This window comes from Erythrolamprus reginae, chromosome Z (assembly GCF_031021105.1).
Source record: "Erythrolamprus reginae isolate rEryReg1 chromosome Z, rEryReg1.hap1, whole genome shotgun sequence".
Taxonomy (NCBI): domain Eukaryota; kingdom Metazoa; phylum Chordata; class Lepidosauria; order Squamata; family Dipsadidae; genus Erythrolamprus; species Erythrolamprus reginae.
In genome coordinates, this window is record NC_091963.1 from 77,939,041 (window position 1) to 77,956,546 (window position 17,506).

At 42.9% G+C, this 17,506-nt stretch overlaps 1 protein-coding gene across 5 annotated transcripts in view; it reads left to right on the forward strand.

Annotated features, from left to right (window-relative positions):
- The window catches only part of FYCO1 (FYVE and coiled-coil domain autophagy adaptor 1), a 248,555-nt gene that overhangs the window by 227,521 nt on the left and 3,528 nt on the right, over nt 1-17,506 (forward strand). For all 5 annotated transcript variants that reach the window (XM_070727677.1, XM_070727682.1, XM_070727678.1 and 2 more), the window contains exons 15-17: nt 5,342-5,437; nt 5,627-5,837; nt 6,628-6,737. In XM_070727677.1, coding sequence (XP_070583778.1) covers nt 5,342-5,437; nt 5,627-5,837; nt 6,628-6,737 — 417 coding nt within the window. The remainder of the gene's footprint in view (nt 1-5,341; nt 5,438-5,626; nt 5,838-6,627; nt 6,738-17,506) is intronic.

The window sequence follows — 17,506 nt, forward strand, 5'->3', positions numbered from 1 at the left end:
GACTACTACGCTTTTAGAAGTTAATAAATTTTTTATTTGAGAAAAAGCTTCACGTTCAGTTTTCCCCCATGTCCAGCGGGCTTCCTTCTGGAGTAAACGATGGAGAGGCTCTGCTACTGTTGCCTTCTGCTTTAAAAAAACGGAATAAAAATTAAGGAGGCCTAAAAATGCCTGCAACTCATTCTTATCTCGTGGCTCTGGGGCTTCTCTAATTGCTCTCAGCTTCTCTGTTGTGGGGTGGATGCCTTCCTTATCTATTTTATATCCTAGGAATTCTATACTGTTGGTTCCCCAGACACATTTATCAGGCTTGATCCTTAAACCTTTGTCCTGCAACCTCTTAAGTACTTCCCTTATTCTTTTGTTTACTTGCTCCTGGTTTTCCCCTGCAATTAAGATGTCATCAAAGTATGGAATTGCCCCATTTACCCCTGACAAAAGGCGTTCCATAATGCTCTGGAATATTCCTGGGGCTATGCTTACCCCAAACTGTAACCTCGTGCATTTGAAAGCCCCCCTGTGCGTTACAATTGTCTGAGCGTTTGCTGTTTGTTCATCGACCGGAAGTTGCTGGTAAGCTTGCGCCAGGTCGATCTTTGCGAACCTTTTCCCCTCCCCCAGGGAGTGTAGCAGTTGCTGCACAACTGGGATGGGGTAGGGGTGGTGTTGGAGTGCCTTATTCAGGGTTGATTTGTAATCAGCGCAAACTCTTAAAGAACCATCTGGTTTCAGAGGTGTAACTATTGGAGTTTCCCATGGCCCCTGTTCCACAGGGACCAAGATACCTTGGCTAATGAGTTTATCCAGCTGTATGTCTAGTTTGGGGAGAAGCGGAAGGGGGACCCTGCGAGGTTTTAGTCTGATCGGTGGGACCTTGGGGTCAATAGAGAATGATATAGGGGGCCCCTTGTACAATCCCAAGGTGGGGCTGAACACTTCAGGGAATTCTTTAACAAAGTTAGGCATATTATCACAGTTAACATTATACACACCCGAAATCTCGATTCCCAACGGTTCCATCCACGCTAAACCCAGAAGAGAGTGCTTGGCCCCCGTTACAATAAGCATTGGAAGGGTACATTTAACATTCTTGAATGTGATAGGTACATTAGCTGTTCCCAGGACCGAGATTACCCCCCCTTGGAAGTCTCTGATTACCAAAGAGGTTTGGTTTAGGTCAGTCTTAGACACATTAGGCATATACAGTTTAAATTTTTCCCAGGGCATGATGGTATATCTAGAGCCCGTATCCAGCTCCATTGAGCAAGGCTGGTTATTTAGTAACAATGAGATAACAATTTTAGCCCCCTTTTTAGTTGCCGTGTTATTCACGGAAAATTGAGAGTTACCTCTATAGTAGTCGCGGTTAGCGTTTGGGTAGTTCCGTTGACCCGAGTTGCGGAACGGTCTCCTTTCTCGCGATTGGGGGGTCTGGTTTTGTGGTCGCTGGTATTGTGGTGTGGCGAAAGTGTCTTCCGGTGTTGTTGCTCTGCAAGCGATGGCGATGTGGCCTCTCCGGTTGCAGCGGCGGCATGTAGCGTCTCGGAAAGGGCATCGATGGCGCTGGTGATTTCCCCGGCAGCCCGCGCAGGGGGCTGGGTGAGTAGCTCTCAGGTGTCTTGGCTGGTCTTGCACCAGGAGGCAGTTGTCTCCGCTGTGAGTTGGTTGGTTGAGGTCGTCTGATTCCACGGCGCTGGAAGACGCGGCGTCAATTTTGGCAATGAGTTCTCGCCTTCCGTGCTCTTTTAATTCTTTAGCCGCTGCGTCGGCTGCTTCTGCGGTTTGCGCCAGTTTAATCACGGTTTGTAGAGTCGGCTCTTCTTCGGTGAGGAGTTTATTCCTCACTGTGCTGTTTTTCATGCCGAAAACCAAGGCGTCGGTTAGGCGAGCTTCCGGGTCTTTAAACTTGCATTGGGCAAGTACCGTTCGAAGCCGCGTTGTAAATTGGTTGATCGACTCGGTTTCCTTCTGAGCCATCATGGAAAATTGATGCCGAAAAACCATGGCCGGTTTTGTCGGCTTGAAATGGCTCGCTAGCTTTTCCTGTAGGACGTCCCACGCTACGGTTCTTGCTTGCTCCGGTTCGGTGAGCGTTTGGGCCAGTCCACGGATTTCTGCGCCGCAGTAATTAAGAAAAATAGCCCGTCTGCGATCGGCTTCGGCGTCCTGTATTCCCGCCGCCTCGAGGAAGATCTCGAAGGTGGTCATGTATTCGTCCCAGGTCGTTTTCTCGGGATTGAAGAGTTCCGGAGCCTGGCCGATCTGGACTTTGTTCATCTTTGCACGCGATTCTTCCGTCCGTTCGTCGCCAGTGAAGTAGACCCAGAGGCAGGGTTTTGAGCAATCGGTACTTTTATTCAGCTCAGAGAACAAGTGACAGCTCAGCAAAGTAAAGTGACAATTCAGCGAGTACCGACCGACTCTGCCTGGAGAAACCGCTCCTTTTATACATTTGCGGTTCCCGCCAAAGCTAGAGCCGGCCGCGTCTGAGCCAATCAGGAGCGACTTCCTGCTTTGGGCTCAGACAGCGCTGGAAAGAGGAACAAACTATTTACAGAGTTACAAGGTAGCCATTCCAGGATACAACAATTGTCTCATCAAATTTTTAAAACAGAAATGCATAGTCCTCCACCCTCCTTTCTTTCAGATACTGTTCAGCTATTTTTTAGTCTGTAAAACTTGATGAGGAGTTAAAGAACAAAGAAGGGACGTTTTCTATATGTTTCTCTATATTTCAATCCTAGGTTAAAAGAAAAATCCAATGGAAATAAACTCCAAATATTTTGGAAGTTCAAAAAGTACAGAAATTCTGTAATGACAATCTAAAAACACTACACACACACACACACACACACACACACACACACCAAATAGCTGTAGTGTTTCCATACAGAGAGGATAGAGATTATCCAGAGCAACATATATCAAAAAGAAAAGAAAAAAGAAAAAACTATTTAGAATCCAGCAAGGGGTTGAAGTAAATAAGCATACAACTGCTAATTAACTTTTAAAGCAGAAAACAAAATAAAACAATAAATTTAAAAAGTGAAAGTTACTACTCATGTATGCTTTGGAAAATGAAATTGCTGATAGGAAGATGCATATGACGTCAAACACTTCCAGAAGAAATTAGAATCTTCAAGGCCTCCCTCCCTTACTGGGTCCATGATCATCCAAAAAGTTGTCATTCCTAAGTCATCTCATTCAAAACCAACAGCACTGCTAAAGAACCAGCTTTTGCAGTAAAATTAGCAGATTGTTGGTAAAAGAATAAAGAAACTCTTACCATACAGCAGACATGTTTGGAGGAAATCAGCCATACTCCGCTAATAAAGTAAGATTGTGGATGACAGTTTCATGACACAGGTCATACACAGGCAAAATTGGTAATTATACTGCATCAGCAATGTTTCTCCAGGCAAAGATTTCAAGTGGACTGCATTTCAAGATGCGCTGTCAAGCTCTTTTGAAGAAACACAAAGAAGCAGGTAATGTTGATGATTGTTGATGCTGTAATTGGCCAAAGAAACTTAATGTAACAGATGAAAGACAAGATGTGCTTACTTTCCTCCAACATCGGAAGATGTCCAGCAGTGCCGTCAGCAGAACTGGAAGAAATCCCTGGGACCCATCTCTGTCAAGAGTAGTCTGGACAGAACGTCTTCATGGAAGAATTGTGGCCAGAAAGCCATAGGTTCAATGTGGAAACAAAGCTAAATGATTCAACTATGCACAAAAATATAGGAACTGTGTTGCAGAAAACTGGTAACAGGTGCTCTGAACTGATGATTCAAGTTTTGAAAGATTTGGCTATAGCAGGAGACAGATTGTTTGCCAAAGGACTGTAGAGCAGTACAATAATGAGTGTCTGTAAGCAACAGTGAAGCATGGTAGAGGTTCCTTGCAAGTTTGGGACTGCATTTCAGCAAATGGAGTTAGAGATTTGGTCAGGATCAAATATATCGTCAAAAAATAGAGGCATCATGCCATACTATCAGGGAAGCATTTGATTGACTCCAAATTTATTCTGCAGCAGTGCAATTGTTCATACGTAAAACTAATGTCACTCAGAACTATCTTCAGCATAAAAAAGAGCAAGGACTCCTGGAAATAATGGTTTGGCTCCCACAGAGCCCTGATCTTAACATTATTGAGTCAGTTTGGGTTTAGATGAGACAGAACGATTTGAGGCAACCTACATTCACCAAAGATATGTGGTTAGTTTTCCAAGATGCTTGAAATAACCTTGAAGGAATTTGCCGAGTTCCTTCAAAAATTGTAAGAAAGTATACCTAGAAGAATTGATGTTGTTTTGAAGACAAAGGGTGTTCACACCAAATATTGATTAGATTTGGATTTCTCTTCTGTTTCGTTACTTTGCACTTTGTTAATTGATAAAAATGAACTATTAGCACTTATATTTCTGAAAGCATTCTTAATTTACAACATTTTTGCACAACTTTTGCAGAGTAGCAAATAAGGCTAAGACAAATAAGGATTAAGCTACAATCTTACTAATTGTTCTTATTTATTGTCTTTGTGTAACTTGTAACCTCTAAACCTTTCCCCTAATAATACAGGAATTTGAAGCTGTCTATAAATTATTTACTGAATCTGAGTCTTGAGACTCTGCAAAACAGGGACTGGAGATCAGACTCTTGCCTCTGATCAACAACAACAACTGAGAATGTCTTGAAGAAAGGAAGTGAATCAGAATAATACAGTGCCCTCCAGCCACCAGAACAGTGGTTCCCAACATGGAGCCCATGCCCCACAGGAGGGCAATTTGATTTTTAATGTGGGCAATTGAAACCTTGTTTAAACCATGTTAATGGCCTTTTAGGCTTCTTCTGTGTGAGTAGGAGTTCACTTTTTGAATAACATGAATTACATGTCACGGGGTGGAGGGGCATCAGGATTTTAGAGATGGTGGGGCATGGCCAAAGAAAAGTTCAGAACCACTGCATTAGAGCCATTCCAGAAGGATACCATGATCAGTGGCATCGCAAGCTGCTGAGAGGTGAAGTCCTGAAAAAACAGATGTAACTATCCCTGTCTTGTTCCCACCAATACATCTTAAAGCATGATCAGTGCCATTTCCATCTCATATCTGAATCTGAATCGTGACTGAAAGAGGTCCAGATAATCTATTTCATACACAATACACAGGAGAACCACCTCCTCTACTCCATAACCATTCTATCTCTCTCCCATAGCTAATTTTGCTAATTTTTATTTAATCTTATCATATAAACCATCTGTATTCTGGAGTTTCAGAAGATTTCTATTTATATTTTGAGAATAATATCTGATTATCAAATCTGATTTTCTGTGTCCTCAGAAACAGCACTTGTAGCTCTTCAACTGTTGATGAATCTGATGATTTGGAAATGACCCAAGATGCAGAGATCTGTTTGCTGAAGTCAGGAGAATTGATGTAAGCCCAGCTTATTTCCCCATGTTCACTTGGAAGAAACTGTCATTGGGCAGAAGGACAATCATTTAAACAATTGTTTCTTTTAACAGCACTGATCCATAACATGTTTCCTACAAGTAAGAAGTGAGTTTCCATATTTTGTGTCATTTGTTGTTCAACTATTCTTTTTGTTCTTTTTGTTGTCTTCAGGCTAAAGCTACCTCTCACAGTGGATGATATTTTAAAGTTTGGAGAAGGTACCAGAGAACTGTTTATTAAGTCAAGTACTTATAGCATTATTCCAATCACTGTAGACGAGACCGGCCTTACAATAAGTTGGGTGTTTTCATCGGACCCAAAAAGTATATCATTCAGCGTAGTGTATAAGCAATCAGAAGAAACCTCTCTGGATCAATGCAGAGTAAGTTAACCCTTTATACAGAATTGTTACGATTATGAACTAATAAACTAAAAAATCCCAGTTACTTCCTATCAAAGCTAAATCATTCTAAATCTCTACCTGAAAAATATAACTAGACAATAGGCTATAGGTTTAGTGGGAGTAGAGTTCTAATCTGTAGATAGCAGGAAACAATACTGCTAATTTTTGTTTGGATTTGCCCTGCGTGAAGATGATCTGAGGTTAAAAAATGTGGGAGCATTTGAATTCTAGGTTGTCCATCCCTGTCATAAGAATCTCTGATCCATTATGTTATTAGTATCAAGCACAAGGCTGTTGCTGCTGAAAAATCTTCTGTTCTTTATTTCCTTCTCATTACTGTATCTTTCAATTAATATTTTATCAAAACTTGGTTCTGCTAATTGGTCTGGAGCATTCTATAATGCAGTAGGTGGGTTAAAAAGAAAACTTCATCTCTTCCCCATTGTATATTGGTTCCTATCTTAGCTAATTTTGTTAACTTTAATATTTAACATTTTAATGTTTTATATTGTTGTTTTTACTATAGTAGGGTATGTATTTTAAGTTGCCCAGAGTCGCTTGATTGCGAAATGAGTAATATATAAATTTAATTAATAAATAATCAATGGGTTGCTGATTATGAGCTGAAAGTCATGGAACCTTTGGTTAACATATAAAGAAAGCATTTTTTTGGGCAGGCTGGTTAAAAACATATTCATTAATTCATTCATTCCCCAAGTTAATAATAGCAAAGTTCTTTCTGGCTAATATACTCATATATATTTTGCAGGTTCTTATTCCTATCACACGCTGCAATTCTCATAAGGAAACTGTCAGAGGGAATGTAAAAATCCGAAATGCTGGAATTTACGTGCTTATTTTTGACAACACTTTTTCTAGGTTGGTACACTACAGAGCAGAGATTATTTTTTTATAGTTTTGATGTTATGGAGATTTTAGGAATTATCACTTATTTTATTTGGAGTGGAGTGAATGTAGCAATCATGTTCCTCTAAAATCTGATAGAAAGAATTAATACACAATTATTTTGTTTAAATATTTTTGTTATTTTTGTTACAGTCAAAATTATTTTATTTTTTATTGTTCATGCTTTAATTGTTCCTCTTTAAATCTTAAATTCCAGACATCTTTTCAAAGTTTTGTTTTGTTTCCTCGTGGTTTTGCCTTATGGTTTCTTGAGTAACTGTAGCTACCTCTTGGCTGCGGACCATAAACTCTTGAATCAAACTTAGTGAGGCCTGAATCGATTGCAAAGAATTTTTGTCAGTGGTTGCCATTTCTGTGTTTGGTTTTACAGTTTGCATCGTCGGAGTTCCTGGTGTAGCTTTTTTTTGGTATTTAGAGAAATTAGTTGTCATGCTCCCTAACCAGACGAAGATAGTTGACAAATTATCCAAATTATCCAAATTATCCCAAAGTAGTGACCTTTCCACGTGTTCAATTGAGTCGTGAAGATAGGGATGTTATTTAAGTCACAGTTCAAGAATAGTCTTGTTTGGGAGATTAAAATAGGTAGGTTCGTTCTAATACAGCTGGATTCTCCAATAGTAGTAGGGAAAGGTCAAATACAGGGTGCAAAGTTTCTGATTTCTAATTAATTATATCTATGTCTAGCACTTAATTGTTCACTTATTGGCAGTTAGTCAATTACAATAGTGTTCAATCAGAATATGAGTAGAGTTTGGATAAAAATAAGATTTAAATACAGTTTAAGATAAATAGTTAATCCTTCATAAAAACTATACTCTAATATTAATATTAATAGTAATCAAGATTGTGTAAGTTAATTAAGTCTTGGTTAACAGTTAATAAAAGATAATAAATAGTATAGATATTATAAATATAAATATTATAAATACTATTAATAGTATAGGTCTACCTTAAGTTAATTCAAGCTTAGTCTTAAAAAGCCTTACAACGTTCTATAAGTGCTGTTATAAACACTATATGTAATAATTATTAATTAATCCTTCACAGTATTATTTAATATCAACTGTCAAATACCAATTAATTTAAGGTTCTTGGTATAACCCCTAAGTCAACAATCAATTACTCACAGTTAGTCACAGTTAATTAATCATTTTGATTGTTAAACCGAGGGAAATCAAAAAAGAGATAAGGTTTCTTAATCTTAGTTAGAGGAGGAGGACGGGGGGAGGGAAGGAGAGAGAGATTAAATTAGGGAGAGCACGTGGGCATAAGGAGGGACAAGAAAAGGAATGTAAAAAGAGAAGGAATACAGGCAAAACTAAATCAGCAAAAGGAGAGAAGAAAAAAAAACGAAAGAAAGAAAGAGTGGGGAAAAAACAACACAAAACTAACAATTACAATAATCAATATTAATAATATTAATAATAGTAAAGGTGATAGTAATAATGTTAATAAAATGCACTAAGAAAATAAGTAACTAATATAAGTAACTAACATAAGTAAATATAAATACGACACGTTTCAATCGGGTCCAAATTTGCAGCGTTGGTTTCAATTAGGCGTCAGCAGTTCAGTCAGTAATTCACCAGAGCACGAGGTATCTTAAATGTCGACAACGATTCTCCCACTCGGCATACAGAAGAGACGGACGTCTTCTCTTCTCTCTGTTCTTCTCCTTCTTTCAGACAGCTTAAATTTTACAACCCCCCACAGACCATACTGAAGCAACAAGCTTTTTGGCTTTTAGCCCTCCTTCACCCTCTTCCGCCTCTTCTCTGTCGTCTCTATCGCCTCCCAGCTGAGTTTCTTTAATGGTGGCTAGTTCTCTGAACTCGCTGGAGGGGAGGAGGGGCAAATAACACAAACGGCGGTTGTCTCAGCTCTCAAACCTCTCACAACTCTCGAAACTCCTCTCGCCGTTCTTCCTTGTCTCTTGCTTGTTTGTTTCCTTCGAGATGGTAGATGGCTGTAGAGGAGTCTTCTTAATCCAGCAGCACTGCGTCTCCCACGTTCCCAGTCTCTCGTCTCGTTAACCGTTCCCCGGTCTCACTCCAACTCCAACTCGTTGCAGCGCTTTCCCAGCACGCCGGCCTTACAACTCCGGTCCTTCTAGGGTCTCCGTCCCGCTTTCCGCTCTCTATCCCGAGCTTCAATATAAGCTCTCCAGCCAGCTGCAACCACTTCCGCCCACCATCAACGACTTACTTTTCCCTCTGCCGATAACGCGCTCCACTCTCTTCAATCGCCACTTCTTGATTGCAGGAGACTATATCGTTGTTCCACCTCTGAATCTTCCTGGGTAAGTATTGTTAATGTTGTTGTAGATATATATAAAAGAAGAATTTTTTTTCCCCAACCGCTGGTGCCGCCGCCGCTCAGTTTTTTTGCTTCCTTGATGACAGTTTAGCAAGCCAGGCCTTCGGGCTGGGGACAAAACCCCGGCTTTTTTCCCCGCCAAAACACGGGGTTTTCCCACCCGCTAGGGGGGGGAGTTGCAGACCCCCCGATAGCTGGATGCTTCCCCTCACTGTAATTCTTCCCACCAAGAAGAATTAGCACCACTAATTGGTTTTTTAACGGGAAATCTCGAGTACAAACCAGGAGCTTCTGACTTGCACGTCGCTTCAGCCTGGCTCCACCCCCGGGAGTTCCTTTCTTGCTATCTCTCTCTTTCTCTCTCTCTTTTTTGCTTTCTCACTTTTTCTCTCCCCCCCCCACTCTCTCTTTCTCTCTGTCCCTCTCTTTCTCTCTCTTTCTCTCTCTTTCTCTCTCTCTCTTTTGCTTTCTCTCTCTCTCTCTCCAACCCCTCTCTCCCTCTCTCTTTCTCTCTTGCTATCTCTTTCTCCCTCGTGCTATCTCTCTCTCTCATTCTTTCTCTCTCTTTTTTGCTTTCTATCTCTTTCTCTCTCGCCCCCTCTCTCCCTCTCTCTTTCTCTCTCTCCCTCTCTTGCTATCTCTTTCTCTCTTTTGCTTTCTCTCTCTTTCTCTCTCTCCCTCTCTCTTTCTCTCTCTTGCTATCTCTCTCTCTCTCTTTTGCTTTCTCTCTCCTTCTCTCTCCCCCCTCTCTCTCCCTCCCTCTCTCTTTCTCTCTCTTTCTCTCTCTTTCTCTCTCTCTTTTGCTTTCTCTCTCTTTCTCTCTCCCCCCTCTCTCTTCCTCTCTCTCTCTCTCCCTCTCTTGCTATCTCTTTGTTGCTATCTCTCTCTTTTTTTGCTCTCTCTCTCTTTCTCTCTCCCTCTCTCTTTCTCTCTCTCCCTCTCTTGCTATCTCTTTCTCTCTCTTTCTCGTACACCCTGCCGCAGTAGCCATGGGGCAGCGGCAGGGTGGTCAGCTGTGAGGCGGAGCTCCGGAATGGAGGCAACGACGGTGGCGGCTGGACGTGTTGCTAGACGCCGTACATGCTGGCGTTGCACTGGGCATGGGCGTGGGGCTGGAGCCTCCATCCCGGCCCAACCAGCAGGCAAGTACCAGCCACATAATGCCAGCATGTACGGCGTACAGCAACATGTCCAGCCACCACTGTCGGTGCCTCTGTCCTGGAGTTCTGGCTCGTAGCCGACCACCCTGCCACTGCCCAGTGGCTGCTGCCTGGTGCTGCTGCTGCCGCCACCCTCCCACTGCTGCCGCCCTCCCGCCGGGCCCCAAAGCTCACCTGCTGCCGCTGCCAGGGAAGCTCCAGCTGGGCAGGGTGCTGCAGCTGCCAGAAAACTTGGAAGGCGCAAAGAAGGAAGCTTAGCTTCCGGTCTCACGACTTTTTGCTCTTTGCACTTTCAGCAAAAAGTTGCGAGACCAGAAGCTGAGCTTGCTTCTTCGCGGCACACCTGACCATGTCTCGCGGCACAAGGTTGGGAAACATTGATTTAAAGAAACAAATCCCCTCTTCCGTGTCTAAACTTTAATATTGCAAAGCAATTGTCACACAATTCAAAATCAAGGGTTAATTTAGGAATAACTCCAGAAGCAGCACACTGAACTCGTTAAACCTGGCTCCCAAAAAACACACTTGCAAAATAAATGGCCAGGGAAAAAGGCAGCCAAAGCACACAAAAGGCGCCCATGAAGTAACAATTGTTATAAGAGATGAATCCAATTACCCTTGTGTAATTTCAACTTTTTTTAACAGAATTGGACAGAAAAAAGCAGCTATAACGATATCAGCATACTGATAAGCACTAAATCTAGGAAAAGCAAGCTGTAAAAACAAACAATTATTGCTGGCAAATTGACAATAAAATGGCCAGAGAAAAAAGGAGGCAGCTAAAACAGCACACAGTAATAAATAATACCAAAAAGCCTCCCCGGTATAAATCCTCCTGGCTCTCCGTCTCAGAAAAAACAAAAAACACAAAAAACAAAATTCAGCCCTTCTCCTCACCGGAACACAGCTGTATGAGAAAAACAACAGCTACTCAGAAGTAGAAACGATTAATGCTGACATTAATCACAAGAAAGGCTAGTAACAAAGAAACAGCCAAAGCCTTAAAAGCGCCCAGGGAGGAAAATCCCCACTCCTTCTTGCATAAACGTCCTCTGTCCTAACAAAACAAGCCCTTCTCTTCTTGCCAAAACCCAGCAAAAGAAATAGAAAAAATACTGGCCGTTTAAGTTGAAACTCCTCAGCCAGTGCTTCTTCAGTCGCTCTGATCTGATCCGGTTTGCTCTCACTTGCAGCAAGCAGGAAAAAGGGATGAACTGGGCAGCAGTGAGCCTTTAAAAAGACCGCTTGCCCCGCCCAGCTGGTTTCTCAATCTCGGGGCTGTGTAGGAATGCTGGGAAGTCCCAGCAAAACAGGAAGTCGGTGCCGTGCTATCGGCGCCGGTGCAAATTATTATTATTATTATTATTATTATTATTATTATTATTATTATTATTATTTATTAGATTTGTATGCCGCTGCTCTCCGAAGACTCGAAGCGGCACACAACAATAAAACACAGTACAAATCCAATTATTAAAAACATTTTAAAAACCCTTAATATAAAAACAATCATACATCCCAAACATACCATGCATAAAACGGAAAGGCCCAGGGGAATCAATTTCCCCATGCCTGATGGCAGAGGTGGGTTTTAAGGAGTTTGCGAAAGGCAAGGAGGGTGGGGGCAATCCTGATATCCGGGGGGAGTTGATTCCAGAGGGTCGGGGCCACCACAGAGAAGGCTCTTCCCCTGGGTCATGCCAGACGCCATTGTTTCATCGATGGGATGTTTCGCAGAAGGCGGTCCCAGAGATATTCTGGTCCGATGCCATGAAGGGCTTTATAGGTCATAACCAACAATGAGGGCATGAGTGACTGTGAGCACTGACTCCCAGTCCAGGTAGGGCCACAACTGGTGCACCAGGCAAACCTGGGCAAATGCTCCCCTCGCCACAGCCGAAAGATGGTTCTCTAATGTTAGCTGTGGATCAAGGAGGATGCCCGTCGCGGACCCTCTCTGAGGGGGTCAGTAATTCCTCCCCCAGGGTAATGGACGGACAGATGGAATTGTCCTTGGGAGGCAAAGCCCACATCCACTCCGTCTTATCAGGGTTGAGTTTGAGTCTGTTGATACCCATTCAGACCCTAACAGCCTCCAGGCACTGGCACATCACTTCAACTGCTTCGTTGACTGGACATGGGGCGGAGACATAGCTGGGTATCATCAGCATACTGATGATACCTCACCCCATGCCCCTGGCTGATCTCACCCAGCGGTTTCATGTAGATATTGAATCGCGGGGGAGAGGACTGACCCCTGAGGCACCCCACAAGGGAGAAACCTAGAGGTCGACCTCTGATCCCCCACTAACACTGACTGCGACCAACCGGAGAGGCAGGAGGAGAACCACTGAAGCCCAGTGCCTCCCACTCCTAACCCCTCCACCCGGCACAGAAGGATACCATGGTCAATGGTATTGAAAGCAGCTGAGAGGTCAAGAAGCACCAGGACACAGAATAAACCCCTGTCCTGGACCCGCCAGAGATCATCCATCAATGCGACCAAAGCAGTTTCCGTGCTGTAGCCGGGCCTGAAACCCGACTGTTGAGGACCTAGATAATCGGCTTCTTCCAAGGACCACTGGAGCTGGAGCGCCACCACCTTCTCGACAACCTTCCCCATAAAGGGAAGGTTGGAGACAGTTCGATAGTTGTTGAGAATGGCTGGGTCCAGGGAAGGCTTCTTGAGGAGGGGGCGCACAAGTGCCTCCTTGTAAGGAGCTGGGAAGGACCCCCTCCCCAAAGAAGTGTTGACAATCTCCTGGACACAGCTCCGTGTCACCTTCCTGCTGGCCGAAACCAGCCAGGAGGGACACGGATCCAGCAAACAAGTGGAAGAACTCACAGCTCCAATGGCCTTGTCCACTTCATCAGGTGTCACCAGATCAAACTCCCGCCAGACAGATGGACAAGGACAGGCTCCAGTCATCTCGACTGACTCGTTGTCAGTCGACTCTGTTATCCAATCGGAGTCGAGGTATGCCCGGATCCGAGCGACTTTATCAGCGAAAAATGTGTTGAAATCACCGGCACTGCTTTGCAAGGGCTCCCCAACTCCCCTCTGGTTAAGAAGGGAGTGGGTCATCCTGAACAGAGCGGCTGTATGAGATTCTGCTGATGCAATCAAGGCGGCATGATACGCGCATCTTGCCTCCTTGAGCACCACTTTGTATGTCTTAATGTGAGCTCTTAAAAGTGTTTGGTCAGATTTGTACTTACTCTTCCTCCATCGCTTCTCTAGACATCTATTCTGGCGTTTCAACTCCCAGAGCTCCTCAGGAAACCAAGGAGCTCTCCGGGGTCTAGTGCCACAGAGAGGTCGCAACGGCGCAATCCGATCAAGAGTCTCCATCCCAGCCCTATTCCAGGCCACAGCAAGAGACTTTGCCGAACTGTGGATGAGCGCATCTGGTATAACCCCAAGCGCCCTTTGAAAGCCATCTGAGTCCCTCAGGCATCTGGGGCGGAACCACCTAGTCGGTTCCGTCTCCCTGCGAGGAAGGATTGGAACCAGGAAGTAAAGCCGCAGTAGAAAATGGTCTGACCATGACAAAGGCAACATTTCTAAGCCCCTTAGTCTCAGACCATTACTCAATTGCTCAGAGAGGAATACCATGTTGGGTGCATGTCCCCCCTCGTGAGTCACACCCTGTACTACTTGAGTCAGGTCCATGGCTGTCATGGTGGCTATGAACTCCTGTGCTAGCCCATAGGTTTTGCCGAGTGACGGTAGGTTAAAGTCCCCCAAGACAATAAGTTTGGGGGAACCCCACCGCCAGCCCGGCTACCTCCTCGAGCAGCACAGGCAGGGCTGTTGACACGCAGCTGGGTGGCAGATACATGAGCAACAAGCCCACCTGAACCCCTAAGTCCAACTTCACCAGGAGGGACTAACAATCCGCAATCTCTGAAGCAACGAGTCTACGCAGGCAAAGGTTCACCCTGGCTATAATAGCCACTCCTCCCCCCCTTCCCTGGGGTCGAGGCTGATGCCATACCTGAAACCCAGCTGGGCAAATTTCAGAAAGAGGAACTCCTCCCTCCAGGCGCAGACAGGTTTCAGTCACACATGCCAGGTCGGCTTCCTCCTCCAGGATCAAATCCCAGATGAGGAGAGCTTTATTTACCACCAACCTGGCATTGACTAGCAGCAAATGTCGCCCCGGCGCTGAAAAGCACCCAGTCTGTCACTTCTGGGAGGTGAAGTCCACAAGTCATAGAAGAGCCAACTTTGCCTGCCCCTGTTCTAGGTAATTGAATATCATCACTATTTGCAACCTGTTCTTCAAATGTCTCAGAAACAACTTTCCTCTCTACCCTCCTGTTTCACACTTTTGTGTATTGATGTTGGAGAACCTCTTGCGTCAGAATTATCATGATTTAACATGGTTTGTACACTACTTAAAAACACTTCTGTATTTGCATGTATACGATCCCAGCCATTGTGTTTTTCAAAATTAGCACTTCTGGAAATTACTACCTTAGCATATGATAATGAAAATCTACAATCTTTTGAATGCTCATCATATCCAACAAATCTTAATCTTTGCCATTTAGGTTGCCGTTTAAGTCTTCTCTCTTTGGGTATTAATACATTAATATACGTTCCAAAATCTTCAAATAATTTAAATTAGGATTCTTTTTAAATTACATGAAATATGATGTTTGATTTACACTTGACTGCAGTATGATTCATAATATATGTTGCTGTTATCATGGCTTCTGCCAGGGATGGGCCATGAGCTGGTATGCCAGGAATGCTGTTCTGGTGGTGGAAATGGAATGCGTAGCCTAGCTCCATTGCCACCAGGCGTGCACATGTTGTGTATGCACAACCGGTGTGGTTCTGGTAAAAATTACTGGGGGAAGCAAAAAAAATGGCAATTTTTGCCCAATCTCCAGCTGCACGGTTTGCTTTCTGCTCTCCCACACCACAGGCAGATGACTACGGCTGGGAGAGCCCAGAAGAAGCTGCACAGCTAGAGATCGGACGGATCGACCTCCTCCCTGCGCCGTCTGCCATCTTCCTCCCCACGCACATGCAAGCACCAGAGAGAAAGATAAGGCAAGATGTGGGTGGGGAAGCACTAGGGCCGCTCATGGCAGAGCCGTTGCTCACAGAGGAGGGGCGGAGAAGCGCTTGGACTGCAAGCAGTGGACGGAGAAGCACTCAGGCTGTAGGCGGCAGAGCTGCCGTGAGCGGCAGGGCAGGTGGCGCACGGGCAAATGGACAGGGCAGGGGGATTACCTGCTTTCCACTGTTTTTTGCTTTTTGGCTTCTGCGCATTCGTGGAAGCAAAAAGCCAGAAATGATGTGTCCTCACGTGAGATTCTGTTCCTGTTCAGAAGCTGAATCCTGCGCCGTGCACATGCACATGCTCTCCCAGCCTCATTCCAGTGGCACCAGGAATGGTGGCCCATCACTGGCTTCTGCCCAATAATGAAATTGCAAACCTGCGTCAGTTAACATTGCGTCCCTTAGAATATTTATCATTCCAATCCGACATTCTACAACTCCATTCTCTGATGGCGTATAAGGATTTGTCATTCTATGCACAATTCCCCATGAATTTAATCATTTCTTAAAATTATAGCTAGTAAATTCACCACCTATATCCGTCTGTAGTTTAACATCTCTCCAGGAAAATAGTTTTTCTCTTTTTGTTATCCAATCCTTACATTTTTCAAATGCTTCACTCTTATTTTTCAATTTTTTCAATTTTCAATTTTATACATATTTACAATATGTATAAACTTGTATAGTCATCTACTAACACAAACATATATCTTGCACATCCTCGACTGGGTTTAACGGACTACCAATTCAAATGGTCTCCATCATATTCTTGTGCTGTGTTTGGGTACTGAATATGCTTTGACATTTACCTTACTACAAATTGTACAGTCTAGAAATTTATTAGTTTTTAAAATATAAATCACAAACATGAGACATCTGTGAGCCACCCCGAGTTTTTGGAGAAGGGCGGCATACAAATCAAATCAATCAATCAATCAATCAAAATTTTCTCTTTTTGTTATCCAATCCTTACATTTTTCAAATGCTTCACTCTTATTTTTCAATTTTTTCAATTTTCAATTTTATACATATTTACAATATGTATAAAGTTGTATAGTCATCTACTAACACAAACATATATCTTGCACATCCTCGACTGGGTTTAACGGACTACCAATTCAAATGGTCTCCATCATATTCTTGTGCTGTGTTTGGGTACTGAATATGCTTTGACATTTACCTTACTACAAATTGTACAGTCTAGAAATTTATTAGTTTTTAAAATATAAATCACAAACATGAGACATCTGTGAGCCACCCCGAGTTTTTGGAGAAGGGCGGCATACAAATCAAATCAATCAATCAATCAATAAATAAATAAATAAATAAATAAATATAAATAAATAAATAAATCTATTTTAAAGTACTGAAACTTGCATGTCCTAAAACCTTGTGCATGTAGTCAATACAATTGTGATGTACTGGTTGATTTGTTATACAAGCAGCATGTTGCTTAATTACTTCATCCCTGTTTAACATAATATATAATGTATCTCTCATAATACCTTCAGCAGAAACTTTCCCATCTTTAAGGACTTTATAACCTTTTCCATAAAAGTGAACAACATAACCTGTAGCTTCTAAATTTCCAACACTTAGTAAGCAAAAATTTATCTTAGGAACACATATATAATTTACAATTTTTCCTAAAGCAGGTATATAAGCAGAACCTTTAAGTTGAACTTGGGAAACAGAACCATCTTCCAATGCAACATAATTAATGTCTGAAGTTTGTAAATCTCCAGTTAACAAGTATTTTGAATTAACTAAATGTTCAGAAGAAGCAGAAACCAAAAGCCATATAACATTGTCTTTAGGAACTTTCAGAGATACCAAAAATGCAGACTCCCTCTCTATATTTCTCCTCTTTAACATTCCATCATTTTGCCCCTTCTTGGTCTTACTGTAGAAATTATCTATCTTTAAATAGTTTTTGGCAACATGCCCAATATTTCCGCACTGAAAACATTTAATTACTACTAATGTCCTTGCATGTGTTGAATTATTTTCCATCTTACTCATAGCTCTCTCTCAGCTTTCATCTTGAAATTGCCTTTGTTTTACACAGTCAATTAACTTCGTGGTTATAAAGTCCATAGTTAAAGTTGTGCCTGGAATGCTTTGTAGGCTTAAAACAAATTGTTCCCAGCTCTGATCTAACGATG